At 37.9% G+C, this 24,924-nt stretch overlaps 1 protein-coding gene across 1 annotated transcript; it reads right to left on the bottom strand.

Moving 5' to 3' along the window:
* On the bottom strand, positions 1-20,729 carry loxl4 (lysyl oxidase-like 4). Its single transcript, XM_056761102.1, has 15 exons — positions 20,712-20,729; positions 19,286-19,601; positions 18,423-18,748; positions 18,005-18,219; positions 11,126-11,164; positions 10,620-10,833; positions 10,351-10,531; positions 6,339-6,493; positions 5,677-5,844; positions 4,564-4,726; positions 4,248-4,491; positions 2,969-3,084; positions 2,747-2,883; positions 1,283-1,394; positions 1-1,198 (listed from the first exon to the last, which is right to left on the bottom strand). The coding sequence occupies exons 2-15, from the start codon at positions 19,578-19,580 to the stop codon at positions 1,128-1,130; spliced, it is 2,436 nt and encodes an 811-aa protein (XP_056617080.1). The 5' UTR covers positions 19,581-19,601; positions 20,712-20,729; the 3' UTR covers positions 1-1,127.
* Positions 20,730-24,924: the final 4,195 nt, after the last annotated feature.

The following is a 24,924-nucleotide window of genomic DNA, read 5'->3' as shown; positions in this document are numbered from 1 at the left end:
TATATGCAAAGAAGTATTTATTACTTTAAGAATATATTCTTAAAGATCACTGCTTTAGACAAAGTCAGATTTTTCTTTAGGGCTGTTTACAACTTTGTAACAAGTTACGCTTAATGCTGTATTTTTCTGAAGCTTCAAGTACGCACTAGACTAAAGCAACACGTCTCATTCAACCACTCAAACCAAAATCGCCAAAATAGCAATCAACCATTTATCAAGCGTTTCCTAATACTCTCGATTCTCAAACGAATAGAACTCTTACCTACTAGTCTAACATATTAAATAAATTAATCCTCAGCATATACAATATCCTTTGGTATCCTTAAAGATTCAGGAAAGTCACAAATGTCTATGGATAAAGGAAAGGTAGTACAAAAACCTAAACGATAAACAAACAATAAAGTGTGTGTTGATACAGGGTAGTGACTGGCCCTTATACCAGAATACTGACGGTCCATCGATAAAGTGCATAACCCAAACAAAAGAACTGAAATGAACTGGAAAAAAGTAAAACTTAAATCTTAATAGAATCATATCGGTAATACATTTGTATTAAAGACGTCTGCACCAAAGCACACCAACCTGTTATATCTTGTTTGGTAAAATATACATTTAACTAAAAGTTTAAAAACTAAAGTTTGGTTAAAACTGTAAATGAATTATACTGAGGAATTTCTTTTAAAATAACATGTCAGGAATAAATATATTTCTTTGTGTAGACAAAAAAGAACAGTTCTTTTCTAAAAGTCTCATAGTCTCAAGAGCTACAAAAGTTGTATTCCAGCCAAATGAAACTTACAACAATTTCACTTAATTAAAAATACAAACTTAATTTAATCTAAAAAAAAAATGTCCTTAAAGGCAAATACACACTTCCACAACAACACCGTCTGAGTGTTGACCCTGTTTGTGTTTGTTGGGATAGTGTGAACCTTCCATCTTAACTATCAGATTCATTTTCTTTCAGGTGTTTTCAAACAATTCAATGCCGGACAGTTTAGCTGTTTAAGATCTTTCACTCTCTGTGGTGATGGTAAACTGTTCTAAGACCAGTAAATATCATAATTTTTGTCTTATTCGAGGAGCCCTGGAGAAACATCATCTCCTCTCTCCTCTCTTTGATCGGCTCAGACGAAGTTATTAGTGATCTGACGCTGATGCTCAAATAAATCCTCGGTTTCAGCGCTGTAGGCGTCACCTGTGAAAGCAAACGTGAATCAGACAGGGTATAAAGAGCACTGACACATCCACGTGTCTTTCGGTTTGTTATGAGGATTCGTACCTGCGTGGCAGCCGTACATGAAAACTCTATGGCCATCGTATCGGCATCGACAGCGCATGACGTTGTTCATAAAGTCAGATTCTGCCATGTCCAGTGATGGATTGACCTCAACCTGACAAAACACACAAAAACAGATCTTGTTTTATACACAACTGTATAAAACTGGTAATATTTTAAACGAGCTTACATCATCCTAAATGGGAGAGACTTTACAAACTTCTATACTCACGCAACCTTGGGTTGAATTCTAGAAATCAGATGAACTGTCTGAACTGTAGGTGTCTTTTACTATGCCAAAATGGAACAATAGTGTTTTCATTCATTTTATCACAGCATTGTAAAACTTTCACAATTCTAGTTTGCTCATCAAACCAACATGAGTCAACACGCCTTCCATATTACTGTTATACAATTGCAATATATTCATTTACAACTGTGAAAAGTTTAGCCAGGGTATGAGCACAAAAGTGTCTTTGAGAGACTTGCATTATTCTATGTAAATGTAAAAAATCATTGAAGCAGATGTGATTATGCCTGTTGGGCTTCCGAAGCACTGAGAGCTAAATCTGAAACGCTGAGTCTACTGTTAACCTGTTTTATTTTTACCATAATACAATGAAAACATTTTTCTTAGCAGCCGCTCTTAAGGTAATTATTTTGCGAGCACGGTAAAATTGTGAAAGTGTTACTTATCTTTCGTTGCATTTTTTTTTTAATGACACTGTTCAAGACCAGTTTGACCATATGCTTGAGCCAGAAAGTGCTAGAACAGCAGGCGGGTGTGAACTCCTCTGAATCTAATCGACCATGTCTAATGGAGGGATATAGCACGTTTCGCTCTTCAAGTGAGGAATGCTTACAATCGGGTTATTTTTAGGTACTCGAGAAAAAGTTTTTTCTGCTGTATTATGAATTAGAACAGGTTGAAATGAGATGGCTGGCATGTTGCCATCTTTACGGAGACATACGAGCAGTAAGTAATGACCTTTGAGTTTCACTGGAGCTCTCCGGCGGGCCATTTATAGCTCCATCCTGATGCTGGTTTGTAATTTGCATCTGCCAAACATGCCTAAAATACATGCAAATCTGTCACAGCGACATTTCGTGTAAATAAATCTTGAGAATGGTCAAGACACGAAGGTACACTGTAATTAAAATAAAGCTTCATGTCAACCTATGCTTTACAGCTGGGATGTATAAAAGGCATCTTGATTGGACCCTAAGCAGTTCCTTCACTGTTGTGCATGCGAAACTTGAGGCCCCAGAGATCTCAGAGCCCACAATGATTTGGAAGATTAAGACGTTCTACAGTTAATGACAGAGGAAAACGTGGCTAAACGACATCCTGAAATGAAAATCTACTCTTTAAACAAATCCCGCCACTATTTGATGTTATTTGGGGAATTGTAATAAACTCAATGTGAACGTTTTAAATTGTTCATTTGAGTTGTGAAAGCGGCGCACCTGCATGATGTAGTCTCCAGGCCTCACATCTGTGATGTCTATCCACTGACAGTCGATATCGTGGCGGTAGGTGTCCCAACAACCCACCGAAATCCCTTGATCTCCGTAGTTGTAACACGAAAATCGTTTTTGAAGTCCTGATGAAGAAATAAAAACAGCTTTGTGTATTTAAACTGTATTGAAATCATAGACGACTAAGATTTTCATTAGCTAGAGTTTTACCCTCAGGGCAGTAGGTGTCCTCCAAACAGAAACTGGCTTTGTGTCCTTCGGCCACGCGGCTTCCGTTAAGCGTCAGAAGGTCGTAATGAGTGAAAACTTCAATGCTGTGATAATGCCTGAAACAACAACATCAATTACCATATAATAAATAAATCAAATGAAGGCTTGTAATTCCAATTATGTAGAAGTGTCATATACCGTGGACAACCACAGTATTTGTGATATTTTAGGTCACATTTTTCAACAAACCTTTAACTAGGGCTGGGCAAAATTATGAATAATAGATATTGAGATTGGACTTTACATCTCACAAGTATTGCAAAATGCAACTCTTCGTTATCAAAATGGCGACAGCCATCAACACATGTATGTAAAGAGACATATGAATCTGTTATATGTTGTTTGGGCTTTATAAAACAGATGACAAAATATTTGAAAAGTGTGCTAGACGACATTTCCATCATAGGGAGATAGCAAAACCTCCTTTCCATCACAACAGCATTTTCTATTCATTTAATGAAATAATGTTGGTAAATAGGTCTACGTTATACTGCATTTTTGCACTACAAATTCTAAATGTTCTATACATACCATGTTTATTTTAAATGGGGAGAAAACAAAAAACTATCATTTTTTCTTATTCAACAGCAAATACAAAAATATTGATAGACGTACGTCAATATCTTTCGTTTTGACGAAACTTTGACACATTAACCAGAAGACAACCACCTTTCAACTTCCTAAAATACCTCTGCATGTTAAAACATGTTAGTGATACCTTAGCAACCGTACATCAATACCATAGCAACCACTTAAAACACCAAACAGCATCACAGAGATTTGCACTGGTTAGAGGCACTTGAGATTTTAAGCCGGCTGGTGAACATCAGGAGAACAAAAGGTCACTATGGACCGCTGCCTAATGACCTCACAGCTCCTACACGAAGGTGTTGGCTGCCACAGTAACGCCCTTCACAGGAAGTTGCTGCTATGCTGACGAGGTTGCGTTTGCGGGTTTGTTTACTCTATTCGTCTGAAAGGACGCCTTTCAAATGCCAACCTCTCTGGTGTTGTTTTAAGAGATGAATAAAACAGGTTTGCGCCGCGAACACGCAGAACCCAAAACTCCCCACAACAGTGTGCCTTGTTCCCGCAGAATGGCTTTGCAATTATTTTAAAAAACACGAAAAAGGGAGTGAAGGCTGCTAACAAATTCAAAAAAATACAGAGGGACCTTGTTATGGGCCAAGATGACTAAACTGTGCAACAAAAAGCTCACCTGTGGCACTGGTGCCAGGTCCAGGACTCGCGTGTCGCACGGGGACGGAAGTCGGCTCTGCCCAAGTTCATGATTCGTGAGGAGAAGCGCAGAAGGCGGCGGTGACCGTACGGCCAATTCATACGTTGGGCAGAAGAGGAAAGACAGTTCTCTTCATGAGCACAGGTGAGCAGGTGCAGAGGTCTGTCCTCCAGGTAAGAGCTCTCCTGCACAAGCTGGGCATCCAAAACCAGGTCGGGTGCCGCTGAACACGGACAGTGTTTAATTAGGATTCATCATTCTAGACAAAATTATAATGTTTATTTAGAAAGCTTACTTTCAGAACAGGTGACGCCAGCAGCTTTAGCCCCGCCTCCTCGAGGGCAGTGGATGTGACTATTACGACGGCACTGCTGGATGGAGAGTTCAGTTCCAACACAGTGAGTTCCGCTCAACACCACTTCCTCTGCTGCAGGGTCCCCTTGCCAATAATATGTGTCCTGAGAATAAAATAAAAATAGTAGTAATGCGACTAATAATTACAATTAATATTATTAATTATTAATAAATTATGTAGTTTATATAATTAATCAATTTTATAAATGATGTAAATTATGATTTATACTATTATTATAATACTAATTATAAATACATAAATATATCTAACATATAATTAGTATCATATTATTGAATTCATATCTATTGTTGTTCTTATTCATCATTTTATTATTATTATTTGTATGAATAGGTAAATAACACAGTTGTTGTACTGAATGTTATTTATGCAACTGAATATAATTAATGAAATTTAGAAGTGCAAACATAGTTCTAATAAAAAAGTACTAAAACTGCAGTGTTACTGTCAAACTACTTTTCTTTATGCAAAAAGCATAAGGTAATATTTCTTATATTATTACTTGTGAGATACCTTTAATATGTACTGTATACTGTACAGTAAGACTTGTGAAAGTACAGTATTACTGCCCTAATGTAAAGCTGAAAACGGCACTGGTATGTGCATTCTGTCATTATCTCTTGAATGCAGATTAAATCGTTATTTTATTTGAATGCACAAAAAAAAACTTAGCTATGTATACTGTGGTAGGATATATGAGACCAGTTTTTTTTCTTGCACTTATGCTTTTTGTTGTCCTTATGTTGTTCCGATTGCTTCCATTGTTTCCCTCATCTGTAAGTCACTTTGGATAAAAGCGTCTTCTAAATGACTAAATTTAAATGTCTAAAAATACATAGTTTAATGTTACCTTCTCCCACCCTTCCTTTCCACAAAACAACTCCTGTATAAAACTAATGTTCCCCAAAAATATCTCACCCCTAAAACACGCGCAGCAACCTCTCAAACACACACACAGACTACTGCAACCAAAGCAAATAAAACAAGAGACATATTCAGATGATTTTACTGGAAAACATTCTTCAGTCGGCTCACCTGATGAGCACGCGCAGCGAACCCGAGGCCCAGCTGCCTACACACCACCATCGCTTCATTTATTCCCCAGTTTTCACTGCAAACAGCCCCCCATTGCTTTTTGCCCCCCACCTCCATGAGCACCTCCACGCGCCCCTCGCCCGTGTCGCGGCCTCCTGCCAGCCTCACCTGAAACAAAAGTCACAAAAGAGAAAAGTGTGTAGATATTCGCATGACTGAAACATGGCAAAAGAACAAAGGGTTTTGACTTAAAAGAGCCGGTTTAATTGCATTTTAATGGGGACAAATGTTTAAGGAATGCACAAGGGTACACTCCTAAAAAATAAAGGTGCAAAAAAGGTTCTTCACAGCGATGCCATAGAAGAACCGTTTTTGGTTCCACAAAGAACCATTCAGTCAAAGGTGCTGTAAGAACCTTCTCTTTCTTACCTTTTTATAATCTGAAGAACTTTTTCCACCACAAAGAACCTTTGTGAAACAGAAAGGTTCTTCGGGTGTTAAAGGTTCTTTATGGAAACATTTAGACCAAAAACGTTCTACCCATTTGGCTCTGTTTTTTAAAGGTTATTCATAAACAAGCTGTTAGTTTGTTCATAATAGCTTGGGACACATTATAAATCTTGTTAGCCGCGATGACCTGCAAGAAGGTGTCTTTGGCTTACCTTGGTCTCCAGTCCTGTCTGAGGAACATGGCATCTGACGGATGCGTCACGGTTGTGTTTAAATGTCCAGGCAGGGACTTCCTGGAAGTAGCAGTCTAGAATAGAACGTTCTGTGCCTCTACACTGCACAGAGTTCAAATGGATCAGCCCGGTTCCTGTAAAACAAACAAACAGCACATGTCACTGGAGCTTTCCAAGTTCAAAGTCTCAAAAATAAAACAAAAAAACAAACACCCAGCCCGATCTGAGTACCCTCACCCATAGAAGACACTGGACACTTTAACACTGATCCTTTGCTAAACTTTCGCTCTTAAACATTCTAACAAATCACATCCTAGCAACATATTATTTGATGCAATATTTAGTCTATGGACAGTCCTGTAAAATGTACAAAAAAGTTTATTCAAGTGTGCTAATAGTATGCCATTTAAACTACACTTGTAGCCTAGTTTTTATGTACTTACCAGAAATATACAAGTTAAAATTGCACTTAAGTATTCTTGATTTACAGTATACTGACTTGTACTTCATCTTTTGATGAATGTGTACTTAAAAAATAGCTTTAACTGTCGCTGAAGTAGATTTACTACTATTACCTAAATTGTAACTAATAGTATACTTAAAGTGGGAAAAATATATTTACATAATCAAATATAAGTACAGTATGATATTAAGGTCACTTAGTAAACTTACAAGTACACTTGAACTATTAGTTTACTGAGAGTGTACTTTAAACTGTTTTTGCATTACTGTACACTTGTATTATAATTGCAGTGTAACAAAGATCTAAACAGTAAAGTATATATTTATAAATTAAAAAGTGGGCCATTTTTGTCCCTAGGTAGTATTGAAATAGTACACTTACAAGTAAACTATTAGTACATTGATATAAGAATTCTTACTTCATACATTCTTACAAATACTTAAACTTTACTCACAGTCCATACACTACATAAAATTAAACTTGAAGCGCACTTGTTTTTAATGGGTTTGTTTTAAACCATCCCAAAATATGCTACTACAACATTTTTGCTGCAAAGGACACTAACAATAGTGTACCAAAGTATGTTTTTCCTTTTCCAAATCTTGAGAAATGCAGACGCTGAAGTACCCTCATTGTAACACTTAACTTAAAGCCTTTATGTATAATGCATTATAAAGGGTTATTAAAGGGTATGATTCCTTATAATTGTTCAGTGTGTTGTAATACATTAAATGTTGCTGTAAAGAATTATAACCCAATCAAACATGCAACGTATAACGATGAATTGATAAGTGTTATAATCTATTAATTGTAGTTACAATTATTCTTAAGACATAATGCATAAGGTGCATTAAAAGGCATAATAAATACATTAAAACTACTTTTATAATGCATTATACAGTACGCTTTTAGCCAGATTTGAATAATCTCACTGCTCATTTTACCCCTTGCTCCTTCCTCATCGTCTTGGCGTTTGGATAAGTAGAGCATCTTCTAACAGCTGACACACTTCATTTCTCTCTTTGTTTACTTGGTATGTAAAACCTGGCTCAATTCGGTCTCAATTACTTGTTAAACCAGAGGGCAGCCATCACGTCAGAAGGTGGGTTTGATTTCTCCTGTGAATCCCATGTGGATGTAAAATGCACTGAACAGCATAAATACACCGAAACAGAATTTAAATTAAACGATAAAGTTTTTCTTCATCTCTGCAATAAATGCCAGGGAAAAATACAGAGCAAATGGCCTTCCGATCAAATGGATCAGTTTCTACCAAACAAAAATGATTTATTTCTGAAACAAAAATGATAGACCCTGCAAACAAACATGGCAGCTGCTTTGGCCACATTTCGGGGAAGCAAAATGCTAGAGGTTGTCTAAAATCCAGACATTAAAACTGTCCACAGAGAAAATTACATATAATCAAGGATATACGTATTCAAGTTTGGCGGTTACCATACGTAAGTTTAACAATCCGTCATCTACAAAAGTGTATTGATCAAACTGAATCTGAATATCGGAGAAGACACGTCCAAATACGTCCATATAAAACATACAACAAAACACAAAAATACACCATTGGTTGGAAGACATAACTATTGCATGTGTAATTTTGAATTAAAAAAAGAATCACAGTAAATTGAAAACTATCAAATTAAAGACAACATGGCCATCACATGCTGAAAAACGCCAGTGAGTAACATGAAAAGGAAAGCAAAGATTAAGCAGTCCGGCAGTAGCCAATGGAAAGGGAGTGACTGCGCAAAACCGTTTCACTAGACTGTGGTTTACGGAAAATTGACATTTTCTTCCCCCTTAAATTAAACGACGTATATATTCGGCATTAATGGTGTTTTTCTTTCATGGGATGACTATAATCCCTATTTTAGGAGCAGATTAAATGACTATATAAGAAATATTACTGCCGACATCCGTGGAAAACCGTACACTCTGCCTTAAAAAAATATATTTTACTTCCATGTATTGTTCATTGATGGATATCTGTGTACTTCAGAAAGTGTGGGTGTAAAACGGGAGAGAACATTGTCTATTTGGCTTCACTGGGGTGTTTCTTCGTGATATGATATAAGACATGAAGTTATGTAGAGACCAGTTTTACTTTCATCTAACTGGGAGGTCAAGCATAGATGATGCTTCAACCGTATATGTTGCTTTACGCAACGTTGTCCCTCAAAAAAAAGAAAAGAAAAGAGATATCTATCACACGGCTTGAGCTAGTTGCTTTATCAGTCTGGTTAAACCTTTCTTCTATTTTACAGGAGTGCATGTTTATAAGGCAGTGCAATACTATTATTTAGAATAACATCCCAAAAACAGAAACCACAGTCCTGTTTAACTGTCCAGTTCTCTTCTGTCATCAAAATGCTCATTTCGGCATCTTTTTCACTCGGTATATGTTTATGTGGCCTCGGCTGTGCCAGGAAAATTACACGTGACAATAAAGTGCCTAAAGCTATGGAGTTTGCACTAAACTTCGCCTCCTCCACTGCCAAACTGTGTAAAATCTAAAAGTTAGCTAGAGAAGAACTTTAACAATACTGCCTAATAAACCGAATGGCATTTACAGAGAACAAAAGCAGTTAATCTTTCTGACAGCTGAAGATTAATTGATGAACAGCTGATTAAGCGAATATATGAAGAACAAAGTCACGTCATGTTCGAGACAGATGTTTCCTGAGACACAGCGACTGGCATATCTCAAATGACACAGCCACAACGAAGCCACAATGAATACTCTCACTGTCGAAAACGTCAAATCTATACATTTTTATGGCTGGAAAGAATTATTTTTGGCCTGTATTTTCTTGGCAAAAAGTTAATTTTGGATCTTCCTACTGGTACAGTTCAACCCATTTCTTCAGTAATGTTAATGCTAAAGGGTTTTGGGAGAAGCCCTGATCTTTTGTTCCACAATACGTCTTCCTTCACTTCTTTGAATGCAATGTGTTACATTGACTTCCTGTTTGGTTTTCAAATGTAAAGAGTAACAATCGTTGTGTCTGTGTTTTTATAAAAAGTCCAGGAAATTGCTACTGTCATCGCTTTTCTTTGGCTGTGCAATTACCCCGTCCTTTCAGACTGGACAAACACAGATCTGATGGGCAGCGTGTCTCGTCTCTCAGCCAAACTAAACTCACGCTCAGTGTGGATCTGAACTCAACCGCGAATCCCAGAAAGTTCAGGTTTTCTTCACCATCCCTGCTGTGGAACGTATGTTTTGTACCAGGAGAGTGAATGTGACCGTTATCACAGAATGGAACGTTTCGCACATCGCCTCTGTGTTGAAACCTGTCTCTCAGATAAGCACAGCTTACAAACGCTTCTCTGACTTCTCTGGAAATCTTTATTGTGGCTAACTCAGCGTAAACTAATCCCCTTCACAACGATTCACCTTCAACACCAAAAAAACACTATACTATCTCAAAGCGGAGTATGGGAATACAGCCCACGTCCAGTTCTTTTACTCATACACAATTTGAAGCTTCCAAATGTTAACCTTCCTCTTACCTTGGCCCATGTATGCCCCAGTAAGTGCTTCTTTGGCAGTGCCGAAGCCCAGCTCTCTGCACACCACGCTGGCTGAGATACGGTCCCATAGATGGTCAACCACAGTTCCCCACTTTCCTTCTTTCAGAACCTCAACTCTTCCTTCTCCCAGACGTGGGCCTGCTTTTAGACGCACTGACAGCTATGAGAGGAGACAAAACACAGCAGGTTTTAAAGTTTAATTTATTTAAATACAAAAAAAACAGATTTTATTTTTTGTTTGTATTTACTGCTGTAGGATGAGGGGCCTGGGGTCTCCCGGAGGACATACGGATGAACTGGGGTCCTGCCACACAGCGGGCCACAGCGTGTCGGCCGTTCTTACATGGGACGGGGCTTCTGGCGATGGACAGCTGGGCGTGGCAATCTGCCAGACTGGGTTCTGTGCCCAGACAATGCACTTTCTCAACCCAGAATCCCTTCTTCTTAGTCATTTGACTCAGTCTGGGAAACAAAGGAAGCAGGCATACAAAAGTAATTGCGTGTTCAAGATTATGGGTGACATCTTGAAAAATCTTAATCAAAACTATTCAAGATAAAAGAAAAATAAAGAACATCTAAATGTACATTATACACAGTCATGTAGGCTATTATGTATATAGGGTTGGTATTGTGTTGTGTATGCCAGGTACTGTTTAAGTAAAATCTAAATATGGTAACATATCTTAATTTTTTCTTATTTTTGCAGTTTGTTTCTTTCCATAAAGAAAGTGAATGAAAATCAAAGTGAGTTTACCTGGTGGTTGAATCCTTGACTTTTTTATCCCATATTTTTCTGTAAAAGAACAAAATAAAAATGTGTTAACAATTTATGACAATATACAGTAAATGCACGGGGAACGAATTAGAGGTTTTGCAACGGTACAGTAAAACTCATTGTTCCAGGCCTTCAGCACTATATCATTTGTGTCTTTCGGGTTAATGTAAAAGATGAAATCTGGGTGTGTAAACTGTAAAAACATCAACGCATGGGTGGATTACGTTTAAGCCATATTGAGTTCAGAATCTACACTCCTAAAGCTTCATCTGTCTTGAAATTAAACGAGAATAATAACAGATGGTGCAGACGCCTAAACACACACTTGTATGTTTCAACTTAACCTACCACGAAATGAGCTTTCAAAAATGTTGATTCTATAAACAGATTTTCCACTGGCAGGAATGATGGCATGCAGGAATAGAAGCAAGACTTCCAAAAAACAAACAGCAAGGGGAACCAAGAACGAGAGAGAGAGAGAGAGACCGAGAGAGAGATCCATCTGTCTGTGAGAACATCTACTGCTAATGCACTTGTAAACACAGCGAGACATTATATCATCACCATCACTGTCATCAACATCATTATCATCTAAGTAAATGTGTCTCGTTTGTGATGGTAAAATACTTTCTCCTACCGCAGCTTGATATACAGAGACAACTATAAGTTAAACATCCGTAGGTTGATATCCCTGAAAAGTCTAAACATTGTGGCTCTGTGGTGCTTTCATTGTTCGGTTTCTTTAAACATCCAGACCTATACATCACCACTGACTCAAACAGAGGTCTTTTGTGGCAAGACTTAAGTATCCATCCATTCTATTATATATAACGCTTATCCTATGCAGTGTATTAAATAGTCTAATAATGTCAGTAGGACAACAGAATAACTTTAGCAAAGTGGTGAAACCTGTCATTTAGCATCTTTAAATGAGTACTTCCATCCATCCATCCATTTTCTACCGCTGTATCCAAACTACCTCGGGTCACGGGGAGCCTGCGCCTATCTCAGGAGTCATCGGGCATCAAGGCAGGATACACCCTGGATGGAGTGCCAACCCATCGCAGGGCACACACATTCACTCATTCACTCACGCACTCACACCCTACGGACAATTTTTCCAGAGATGCCAATCAACCTACCATGCATGTCTTTGGACCAGGGGAGGAAACCGGAGTACCCGGAGGAAACCCCCCGAGGCACGGGGAGAACATGCAAACTCCACACACACAAGTCGGAAGCGGGAATCGAACCCCCAACTCTGGAGGTGTGAGGCGAACGTGCTAACCACTAAGCCACCGTGCTCCCTAAATGAGTACTTAAATAGGTCAATTTAAAAGGAAAAAATATGTCAATGTACTGCACATATCTGATCCATCTTCTCAAACGCAATTCGAGTGAGAAAAGAAACTGAAATCAAATTCTGTGTGGGATTTCCAGTTCAATCACCTTATAAAATATTTGGATGTTTCTACCACATGTCACTGCGTAGTAACTTTGTAGGAACTTCCTACAGCTGCAGAGCTTCAGCTCAACTAATGCCGTTTCTAAACTTTTCTGAATTTCCATACCAACTCCTACGTCAGTAAGCCAGTCAGACTCAATTTCATGGTAAATATGTAAAGATTATACAAAAACCTCTGAACTTTCCACATTTACAGCTGTCTTTCAAAAACACGATTGCAAACATTAGTTTAACAATTGTTAAACTCTGAAAGCATTGTACAGTAGCAGGTTTGATTTAGACTCACTGATGTGACCGGAGGAGATAACATCAGCTAAACGTATCTCTTCAGACAACAAAACTCTGTTGTTTCTTTCATTTGTTCTGACAGACTTTGGCACTGAAATACCTGCTTGTGTAATTAGTCTGAGAGTTCCACCCTTACTTTACTGCTGAACCAAGAAAACTTAATGATAGAGAGAAAGAGAGCCGGTCTGTGTGGAGACAACAATCATGCCACTGTTTTAAGCATTAGTCTATACACACACACATCAGTTCGACTCTTACTAGCTGTCAGAAAACATGCTGGTTGAGCATTTATAGTCAAACAATAAGGCCATGATACGTTTTAAATATAGGTATGGAACAACCATTCATTTTTATAACACAAATTATAACCCTTCATTATGTCACTTAGAAAATAATAAGTATACTTTTAAGTTCATTTTATTAGGTATACTTAAGCAGTTAAATTCAAGTACTTAAAGGGACATTTTACCTAAAAATTAAAGTACTGTTATCATTAACTTACCCCCGCGTTGTTCCAAATGTGTATACATTTCATCGTTCTGATTTACACTGAGAACAGTATTTGAAGGAATGCTTGTATGCAAACATGCCCCCATTTAATGACAATGGTAGTCATAGGTACCACAGAACTGTTTGCTGTCTTACATTCTTCAAAATATCTTCTTTTGTATCCAACAGAACAAATAAATGTATAAAATAATTTTTCCTACTGTGGTTGTAAACGGTGGCCAAGAACTGTTTGGTTACAAGCATTCTTCCAAATATCTTTCTCTGTGTTCATCAGAACAAAGAGATTTTGGTCGAACAGTTTATGTAAGTTCAAGGATTTTAAATATACTTTATGTAGTAAGTATACTAATATCAAGGTAATAGTAGTATACTTATAAGTGTGCTTATCTCCTTGGGACTAAACTGGTGCTTGTTTTGGTATATAAAATAGTTATTTCAAGAATTCTCTATCAGTATTTAACTTTGAGTTCAAAACTAGTACACAAAAAAACAATACATTTCGGGTTTGTACTACAACTACAATTTACTAGTGATTAGTAAGATACTAGTTAATACTTGTAGCAATTTACATAACTTTTGCTAGTGAGATATTGTTTAAATAACATTGTACAATGTGATGTAATAACACATCTCAATATCACGTTTTCAAACCCGTTAATTTTAAACACCCTTTTAAATGTTGCTAATTTAAAGCACTACAATCAGCAATGTCAAAATTGAAAAACCATAAAAAAAGATTTTCGTTCTACTGCTTACTGCCTAAGTGAAGTGACCTGAATGAAGCTCTTACTCTTCACTCACAATGAACCAAATCCGTAAGCTAAAATACTGCACTCCACTTAGATGTTAGTGGAAGGATAATTGAGTGTGAATTGTGGCTTCAAGTCCTTACATTTTCTTAGTGACAGAGAAGGAGCGTTGTGCTGACACGGCGGCCAAAGGGCGCAGCTATAATTGTAATCTGTCTTTCCCTACTCGCCAGAAACGTAGAAATCTTCCGAGCTGCCCAACGTTTAATTACAGCATCTTCAATGCAGGATCCAGAGAGGGCAGGGCGGCTCGCGATCTCCGAGACGCTGAGTGGGCATGCGAGGAGTAGCTCTTTGGTACATCTGCCAAGTCTGGAGTTTACAAAACGCACATTCTACATGGTGAGGTCAGGTGCGGGGACCGCGCACAGATGAGGAGCCAAACGGAGAATCTCTAGAAAGTCAGCCACAGAAGCCACTGGATGCTCTACACGCTCTAATTTAACTTCAAACAGCATCTCGTTCTGACTTACATATCATTGAATCATGCATAACCAAAAGCATGCGTATGTCCTGTGTGACCTGGAGATAAGAGGAGCCTGTCTCTGGTCTTATTAGTTGGTGAGAAATGTCTTTTTATAAGCTCTAAATATAATCTTCCTGGTCCCCTGGAGCCAGATGACATTGACCAAAGGCTAAAGCACATTTAACATGACGAGTAAATCTGGTATAACAGACATAGGTGGCCGGACGGAGAATCATCTGAAGGAGACACATATAGCAAACCTACGACAAAAATAGCTTGAGGACCGCAGGGCCATAAGATTAAAGTGGTTCTTTTTAAAAGAAGCTTATGGTTCAACATACCCAAAGCTCATTCATATGACGGGAATGTAATAGTTGCTGTGAGTGTGGTCAGTGAACCACAGTGGTCACCAACAAGGCAGGATGAACAGTAAATGACAAAAAGAGAAAAGCTGGTAGTATTCCTGTTATTTCTAACAAGCTTTATAAAAATACGTTATGAATTCTTTTGAGAAAGAGGCAGAAATCTTGAAAAAGTTTCCATTAGAGTTTAGGAAGAGATCACAATATCACAAAAAAATTAAGACCAACCAACTATTTGGTTAAATTAACCTAGAAAAGTTCCATATTTGATTAGACCCGGCTGAAACGAGTTTTTCATGTCATAGGTGACAAACAACCCAAAAACTTTAAACAGCCATTTTCACATTTTCAATAGTACAGTGGTTGACGTCCTTGGACCACATAAATAGGTTCCTGATGTGGAACATTGTGTGAGAAAGCAATAGAAGGTCAATGGTGACAATCATTAAGCAAACCTGAAACTCTTTCTCCAAACACAGACACTTTGAAGGCTTTAAACTGATGCGTCTTTACAATAACAATCAACCGGTACATTAGACTTTCTCGCTTAGACCTAAACGCTGAGAAGAGATGTTCGTTTTGGGAAAGCTGAAGATAGTATCAGCAGGTTTGAAAGATCTTTTAATCATTGCTTAAGTGTTTAGGTTTGTGAAAGGTGCCTGGTGAACGAAGATAAGAGAAACAAAAGTGATATTCTAGCAAATAGACGGGGTCAATCTTTTTAACTACCCCATATGTTCACAAATAAATACTATTCTGCCTGCACAGACATGAACACTCAATAAACCTTACTTGATAAACATTTACGAATCCTCCCCAAATAAGTGATTTTTATTGAAGAAATGTTATTTCTCTGTATATTCTACTTTATTCTAAAAACTATTATGGAATGGTATTTTCATCACGTTACATCATCGCAAATGCAGAGATAGTCACCAAGGGGCTTTTCGCACTTTAAATCGTTATCCCCGGGTTATTCTTAACCCCAGGTAAACAGAATCCTGGGTTATCTGTTTCACATTTCCCACTGTTTATAATTTATCGGGGGTTAAAAGATAACCCTGGGTATTCTTAACCTGATGTTTCACACTGTACATCACTAAAGCCTGGGTTAACATTCTTATTTGCATATTTGCAGTGTCAACAGTCATGATTGCATAAATACTACAGCGTCCAACCGACTGAATAAAAATAGTGTGTGGTCCCTTTAAATAACCGAATACCACGTTGTTCCGCATCCGGGGAAAAAAGCTGTCTCGCAAATCCTTTTTGACTGTTTAAGGCCTCCTAAAACGTTACTTACTCAAATAAATAAAAAATTCAAAGGATTATTTACACAGCGCACAGAGTTGGACTGTACACAGCTTGTGAAATGAGGCAAGCGCTGTTCAGTTTTTGATTTGGTGTCCGTTGTTAAGCGACTGGTCGTATCATTCTAACCCACTTAATTTCACACTGTACGTTGGCACCGCAATGCAAGGATAACCCTGCAAAAGTGGTGCTAACCCTGCTTCAAAATTACAAGTGTGAAACGTTTGTTCACCCAGGGTTAAAAGCGGGGTTTAGAATGAAGATAAACCGGGGGTTAAGTGCAGTGTTCGAATTGAACCAAGTCTTATGGGGGTCCCCCTCATAAGACTTTTTTTTGTGGGGGTCAGTCTCTCAATATACAATTTATACAAAATACACAATATATTTGATAATGATATGCATAACTATATACTATTTATTAAAAACAGGCCTTCAGAAAAGAACAGGCTTCTTTCACTGTTCTGAGCTTAGCGGTCTTTAGATGTGGGGCGGGGCATTTCAAATTGAAAGAGACATGACAACTAGCCCATAAACAAACTTAACATAAATGATTGTAAATAATTAATTCACAAAATATACCATATCCATTGCATGAATTTAATCACATTTGTCATTAAAATTTTTACTCAAATACAAATATCTGGGGGACCCCCAAAGTCTATTTTTTACTTCTAATGGGGAGTCCCTTATGCCTTATGGGGGATCCCGGATCCCCCCAGCCCCCCTTCAATTCGAGCACTGGTTAGGTGGAGTTTGAAAATCCCTTAATATTCCCAAACCTTTTCCTCAGGATTTGCTGCTTTGCTAAATTGAGGGCGTTGAATCTTAAACAATTTTATTCTTGAAGCATGTAATAGCTAACATAATATAAATTCTTAATTCACCCATTTACTACTAATCCTTGGTACACTATTTAAAATAAAGGTGCTAAAAAGTTTAAAAAAAATTGGTTCCACAAAAAACCATTCAGTAAAAGGTTCTTTAAAGAACCATCTCTTTCTTACCTTTTTATAATTGGAAGAACCTTTTGTGAAGTTTCTTTGGATGTTAAAGGTTCTTAATGGAACCATTTCCACACAAAACAAATTTTTTAAAGTGTATTTCGAATGTCCTTTCAAACCGGTAACATTACATTTCAGATTTACCCACCTCTAAATGACACGTAAAGGGAAACAAACTGTGGCTGGTCTCTTTACATGTCTGTCAGACGTTTTCTTCCAGTCTGTGGGTGGTTTTGGCTAGAATGACCTGCTGTCTGGACTTCAAGTCGAAGTCTGGCTATAATAGACTCAGAAACCAGTCCTAACATTATAAAACTAGTTTTAGCCAATAACAGTGAATTCGGTGCAAAATGTCGGACTTCAATAAGATACCTCAGGACCAAACCTCATTTACACACACTCTTAAGAAAAAGGAGCTTCAAAGGGTTATTCAATGCCACAGAAGAACCTTTTGGTTACATAAATGGTTCTTTGTGGTGAAAAAAATATTCGTTAGATAGTAAAAGGCTAGAAAGAGATGGTTCTTTAAAGAACCTTTGTCTGAAGTGTTCTTTGTGGAACCGTTAATGGTTCTTCTATGGCATCGCTGTGAAGAACCGTTTAAGGCCCTTTTATTAGTGTAATCGATCGAAATTTCAGAACTTACTTGTAAGTGTTCATGTTTGGCTTCTCTGCATCAGGAAAGCCCAGCATTCCACACACGACCCTGCTGCTGTTTAGACTCCAGCCTTTATCACACACCTGTCTCCATCTCCCAGCATGCTTCACTTCAACCACGCCCTCTGTGACAAGAGCACGCCTCTTTGCAGCCATCAGAACTGGCCGCAGACGCACTTCCTCAATCCTCACCTTTCTGGCTGACTAGAGAAAGAAAAAAACGGACAGCGTTTTTCATTTATTTAATACTTTTGTGAGGAGCCATTAACACTGGGAAATAGACTTGTGGGTTTGTTGCGATGACTTTGAATATAAAATGAAACATCACATGGCATAAGACTTATCTTGGCTTCCCAATAAAAAACTGTCTGACTTTAATGAGATCTACAATGTAATCGGGGGCTTACCGGATTTTGAAGCTGCTGTCTAGAAAACTGATCCCATCTCTGAACATCCTCTGAATGTCCATTGCCTTGACTCAGATGTGCAGGTGACATTGAACTGGAGTAAATGTCCTGCCAACGGTTTGCGGTGACCGCGTTTGGTCGCAGAACAATGGTGTGCCCTCTTCTGGACACTCCGGGATGCACTTGATCCAACCTTCTCTCTGGACTACAGACCACCCCTAGGTCCTCAGAGTGCTTGCAGTCGTGCACACCCCACCCGTTCGACTTACAGTCGTTCAGAGTGACCTCTGTCCCAACACACCTCACATTATCCAACCAAATCGGGCCTGTAACAGATGTTGTGTGGTTATAAATGCATGATAATTATGTGTGTATGTGTCAAGGGAGAACATTTAAAGCCGTTACCACCAGCACATTTTTTCAGCACAATGATATATGCCAGTATGAAGCAGAAGGCTAAAGACAACACAATACGAGTTTACAGGCAAATGGGAAAGAACTGTCATCTGATCGCAAGCGTTACAACAGAGCTGTCTGAAGGGCTTGTTTTTGGTTTAATGACAGTGTTGTCTTGCCAACTAAGTGTTCTACATGCTTCGGGTTAGTGGCTGCCTTTATAGCCGCCTTAAAGTGAAATTACAGGGACTGATTCTGGACGATGTAAAGAATAGTAGCTCTCTGCGCATGCACTGGTAAGAAACAGTTATCTAACTCTTCGTTACCATTTCCTCACCCCCGTTGGAAAAGCAAGTGCATGAAGATAATATCAAAATGTTAATTTTAGGTGAACTATCACTTGAAGAAGTCCATAATGCAGAGCCACAGTGATTTTAAGAAGTATTTTCATTGGGAAGTCCACTCACCCTCCCCTTCTCCATACTGGGCACTGTGCGCCCACGTTATGCCACTTTGGAATCCCAGTTGCCTACAAACCACGTTCGCCAGTTTAATATCGACCTCGTCGTCACATACGGTCCCCCACGTCCCGTTGTGCAGGATCTCCACGCGTCCTTCGTTTTCCCTGTTGCCGATACCTGCCAGGCGCACCTTGTCTGCGGGAGCGCGCGCTGACCGGCCCGGTGACCCCGGACGCGAGTGCGCACACACGAAGAGAAGCGCGAGAAGCAGCGCGCACGCGGAGCAGATGGCCGTATTCATGATTGCGCACAGGTGAGACTTCTGGAACATAAAACAAGATCGGCCCATGTTACTAAAATTGACTTTAATTATACAGGAGGACGCAGAATGTTTCCAAATTACACAGTGATGCTTTACGTTAACCTAAAATATATAAACTATTTAAGTGCAGTTCATTGGGGATCATAAGATTTTTGAAGCTTGGGACAAACAGGAGCAGGACATGTTAAATGGGGGAAAGATATTTTATTCAGCAAATACATTTTGGTGGAGGAAACCCTACACTGTATAACTTTTGCCAGTAACTTACTGTAGATTTGAGTTCAACTTGAATTAAAAACAGTACTTATAGGAAAATATTGAGTTAAACTTTAAGTAAAACACTTTGACCTTTGAGATTCAAAATGAAGCTGGTCTCAGCACTGGCATTAACCTGCAAAAATGACATTCTTCCTGAACATTTTTGTTTTGTTTTCTATCAAAAATATTAAAACTTTTTTAATGCACTTATGCTTTTTGTTGGCCTTTATGTTGCTCCAATTGCTTCCATTGTTTTCCTCATCTGTAAGTCACTTTGGAAAAAAGCATTTGCTAAACGACTAAATGTAAAAGGTAAATAAATTACGAAACATTTATATAACAAGAAAAGTAACCCAAGACATTTACACTTGTTTAGTGAAAGAAAATATAAGATCCAGGCAAGTCTTTGTTTAAAACAAAACTTTAAATTAAATCTATAATAAGTTACTGGCAAAACTACAGCAAAGTTTTACAGTGTACATACGTTGTGACAATATGGACCATCTGCAATATAATCATTTTGGGTTAACCTAGATGTGAAGGCTATTTGATGTAAGAAAAGTTGTATTTATAGAGTTTAATTAAGAGAGACAATGTTCTAGGTTGACATAAATAGCAGAGTTAAAACCTTTCCAATAGATGTATTATTTGAAATCAAATAGGTGCAAACTTTGTATGCCAGATAAACTCATTCAGCAAGTGGCCTGTTCAGGTTTCAATCACAAAAAATTAAACCAACTAAATCAGAACTCATGCGTGGTAACCCTGAGATAAAAAAATGCAAATCTTAAGTGTTATGGTGAGGAGCCCCAACAGATGCATCAAAGAGTTTAATGTCCAAATTTCACTCACCTGGCAGCCAAACGTAAGTCAAGTCAGTCACAGTCTGAAGGAAAATGAATGAGAGTTGAACCTACACTCAGTCCCTCACTCTCTCTCTCACTCTCTCCATCACTTACATCCCTCCCACAGTTGTCCGTCTTTGTATTAATGTTCATAAACCTTTCTAATTGTTAACATTTAAGCTTATTGTCAATAAATATAAATGCAGAACAAAAGAAAACAAAATAAATTCCTCTAATTAAAATTTTGTATAAGTTGTCTGAAAGTAAAAGTATTTTGTATAAGATTTACATTGAACAAATATTTGTCATAATACGATTTATATTTCCTTTGAATATTTTGACATAACATGGCAGTTTGTTTCTTGGGTAAATAATTAATTTGTTTTTCGTCATGACAGTAAATTGTGTCAAATAATTTTCATAGAACACAGATTATAGACATAACAAAGGTAAAGTGTAAATTTGGTTTATTTCCTTTTTTATTTGTTTTTATTTCCCACAGTTACACAACTTCGAGTGAGCTGCTTTGAAACGTGACCGAGAGGAAGATCTTGAGCCCTGAATAACTCCATATGTCCAAATTCCAAGTAACTAAAAGAAGAAGCATAACCACATAGTAGATGTTTCTTTACAGAGGCGACCACAAACCTCACTCCCAAAAAAGCAAGACATCCCTTTCGTTTAACCACAGTAAGGATTGTCTTAAACATCTCTGGATTTGCGTTCTACCTCATATAGTCTTATATGATGTTCTTCGCTGGTTTTGGTCATTCTAAAGATAAAAAACTTTTATCAGTTTTAAAACTGCTTTTATTTTTTACTTTTTTAATGTTTACGTGTGTGTGAGCCTCATGAGAGAAAAGGTTGTGACAGAAATAGCACATTTTGTTGATAGTGCTGGTTTGATGAAACCTCAGAAGAACCGTTTTAGATCCGCAGGCATATTTCTAGCAATCAAATCCCCTCACTGTCTATAAAGGTGGGTCGCAACTCAACAACAATTACCGTAACTACCACTCACCAATTCGGAAACAAACGGGTGAAAAATATAAAGCGTCTGGGAGAAAATGCTCTACCAACTCGAGCAAATATTTAACAGCATCCATAATTGCATAACGTCCATTCACGTGTTTCTGCTGTCAATTAAAAACTCATGTTTGTGCCAAAGTTGGTGTGACTGTGTGCTTGAATGCAGGTTCCTCCCACTGGGTAAACCAAGACGGGAAGTGGGGGTCCTGTTAAAGCATCTAATCAAAGAGAAATCCTTCCAAATGACTGAGGAGAGAGGGAGAGAAAGTGCCAGAAATATACATTTAGCACCCCAAACCAAAAGGAATGCCACAGTAACTACACATACACCTATATTTTATATGCATTTTGTGTGTGGCACAGCTCACAGTACACTACCCACTCATTTTTCTTAAAACGCATTCTTTATGATAATAAGGTGAAAAAATAAAGTTAACAAAGCTATGAAATGAATGCAAATATGGAAGATATTTCTTTATAAAATGTATATTTTAGATTTAAGTTGCAATGTGGCCTAGAATATACAACTTCTGAACAAACAGTACTGCACTTTCACAATAAATTTTATGAGGTGCATTATTGGAAATGTTTAAAACAGTATTAAAGAGCATCACTACTATCCAGTACAACTCCTCCCCGAACAAAAATACAATTTTTTCTTAAAGAAATTGTTACATATGTGCATTTATCGTGTTTGGATATAATATAACTATTTATTTTCTATTTATTTATATTAATTGCAATTATTGTATATTAATTCTATTAAAATTAAATTGAAACAACTTATCAGTTATAGATTCTTTGTACAGGTCTGCAGGAAGTGAACTTTGGGCCACATACGTCTATATTGGTCCACAAAACCCATTTAAAGGTCCAGTGTATGAGCAAGAGAATGGCTAACTGCACACTGATCCCCTCGAGACTGAGAAAGTCTACGAAAACATATTTTTTAATTTAAGAAATTGCATCGTGCAAAAAGTGCAAAGTGCATGTGAATAAAAACAAAAAGGTCCAGTGTATGAAATGAAATGGCATCTAGCGGTGAGTTTGAGAATTGCAAACAACGGCTCCCTCCACCACTCACCTCTCCCTTCTGAAGCACTATGGTGGCTGACATAAAACGAAGATGTCGTCAAGTTCACGCTTCTTTGCCGAAGGAGATTAGGTATTTTCGCAACACGCTCTGAGAGCAGTTTCTCCGTTTAGGGCTACTGTAGAAACAACATGGTGAATTCCATGCAAGGGGTCTCACGGTGTATGTAGATATGAAAAAGCTCATTCGAAGGAAATCAAAACTGTCAATATTTTCTCAAAAAAATTACACACAGGACCTTTAAATCAAAAGGTTTCTATGATCGTATACATCTAAACTAGTGGCATAAATGTAATCACTTCACAAAACAGCTAACACACTCATCATTTACTAAGAAGAATACATGAGGAGCATCTTCAAAGACTGCTGATGGATCCCCACATTGACTTCAGCGTGTAGGGCAGGCACAACCTCTTAAGAGACGCTGCTGTGGTGGGGCGCTGCCTCAAACTCTGTAATTACCCACGAGTCCCGGCTCTGCCCTAAGCCACAATTTGCGGTGGCATGAAATAAATACATGCTCTTCAACAATAAACAACTGCCTTTTCAAATTATAGCACCTCCTCCGGTTTACCCCCACTGTCACCTCCTGTTTTCCCTCTCAGGCTGAAGTCGTGAGTTTCGTAACGTAGGCTGTTATGGCACGGCTTCGGGCGTTAATGAGGGTCACCACAGTCTGACAAACACTGCTGTGCTTTTCAGAGCGCTTCAGCCTGTTAAAACTGGAACACATCAGGTCAGTTATGATACTGTTACGGTATCAAAACTGAAAAGAAAGTTGTAAAGTATGAAAAAGTGAATAACTAACCATAGAAAAAATATGTGTAGTTGTTTCTGTAATTTTCCAGTGAGATTAAAAGGAGACTCTAGGTTTCACATCTCAATATCTTGGAAGCACAATGAGACAAAGTCTGCCATTAAAATCCAACAACTAAAATATTCTTAAGCTATGAAAAAGCACAATAAAAATGTTTAATTGAAGTGACCTGATGTGAATGGGAACACGTGCTAATTGTTAAATTGCTTTATACGAACTGTTTCATGAAGTGTTAGAAGTCACATTGAGAACATAAACCACAAGCCCTTTTGAGAAAGAATCCCTACACAAATTTACTGGAACAGTCAGCATCCAATGTTATCAATACTCATATAAACAATTCACAGAGGCCACAAACCACTGACTCAAAGCCATAGCAGGCTAGTGCTCATGAATGCTGTTGCTGACATGTGTCATTTTTGCATTTAAAGCACACGGTTGTTTTTAGATACAGAGAGAGATGGGAAAATGCTGCAGTCTTATATATAGTCACTTGAGCCAACCGCACATGACTTTCATGTGTCATTGATAACAAGGAAGATTTTTTACGTATGATCATCATTTCTATCCAACCTGGGGCAGCGAGAACAACTTGTGCTCTTCTGACATGGTTTTACCAAAAAAGTGTTTCCATCATTTAGCATGTTTTTTTTTACTTCTGTACGAGAGCGCCCTCTGGCGTTGACAGGCATGTAGACTAAAATTTAGGTATGTGAATTTGTTATATGTTTGAAACATCTGGATGACTTTCAGCATTTGAAATATTTTCTTGACACTCTTTTGGGTACGACTCTGAAGCTGCTTACATTTACATTTATGCATTTCGTAGACGCTCTTATCCAAATCGACTAACATTGCATTATACTATACATTTGTTTCTAATTATGTCCAATCCCTGGGATCGAACCAATGAACTTGCCGTTGTTAGCACCATGCTCTAACCACTTAGCTAAAAATGATCATTTACCTACCCTCTTGTCATTTCAAAACCTGTATTTTTAGGAAGAACACAAAAGAAGATATTTTGAAGAATGTTGTTACTTGGTCCCAATTCACTTGCATTGGTTTGGTGTCCATACAATAGAAACATTTCAAGATTCACATAATAAATTAAACATCCTACGTAATGAGGTCAACAAGGTAGCATGCTTTATAAATCATTTAAAATAGGGAGTATAAAAAATATAAAAAATAGGGAGTATTGTCCACTATGCCGCTCTGAATGTTTCTTTTACTCAATATCAAGATAATATAGAAATGAAAAAATGCAGATGGTGATAA

Source organism: Triplophysa dalaica, chromosome 11 (genome assembly GCF_015846415.1).
Source record: "Triplophysa dalaica isolate WHDGS20190420 chromosome 11, ASM1584641v1, whole genome shotgun sequence".
In the NCBI taxonomy this organism is placed as follows: Eukaryota; Metazoa; Chordata; class Actinopteri; order Cypriniformes; family Nemacheilidae; genus Triplophysa; species Triplophysa dalaica.
The sequence above is the reverse complement of the archived record's forward strand: the minus strand, read 5'-3'. Positions and strand labels throughout refer to the sequence as shown.

Bases quoted from the DNA above. Each gene is read 5' to 3' on its own strand.
- loxl4 (XM_056761102.1), bottom strand. From the start codon at position 19,580: ATGAATACGGCCATCTGCTCCGCGTGCGCGCTGCTTCTCGCGCTTCTC. The intron at 6,494-10,350 runs GTAAGAGGAAGG...TTTGTTTTACAG, and splicing joins TGGGGCATACATGGGCCAAG to GAACCGGGCTGATCCATTTG. The intron at 4,727-5,676 runs GTGAGCCGACTG...TTTTATTCTCAG, and splicing joins TCGCTGCGCGTGCTCATCAG to GACACATATTATTGGCAAGG.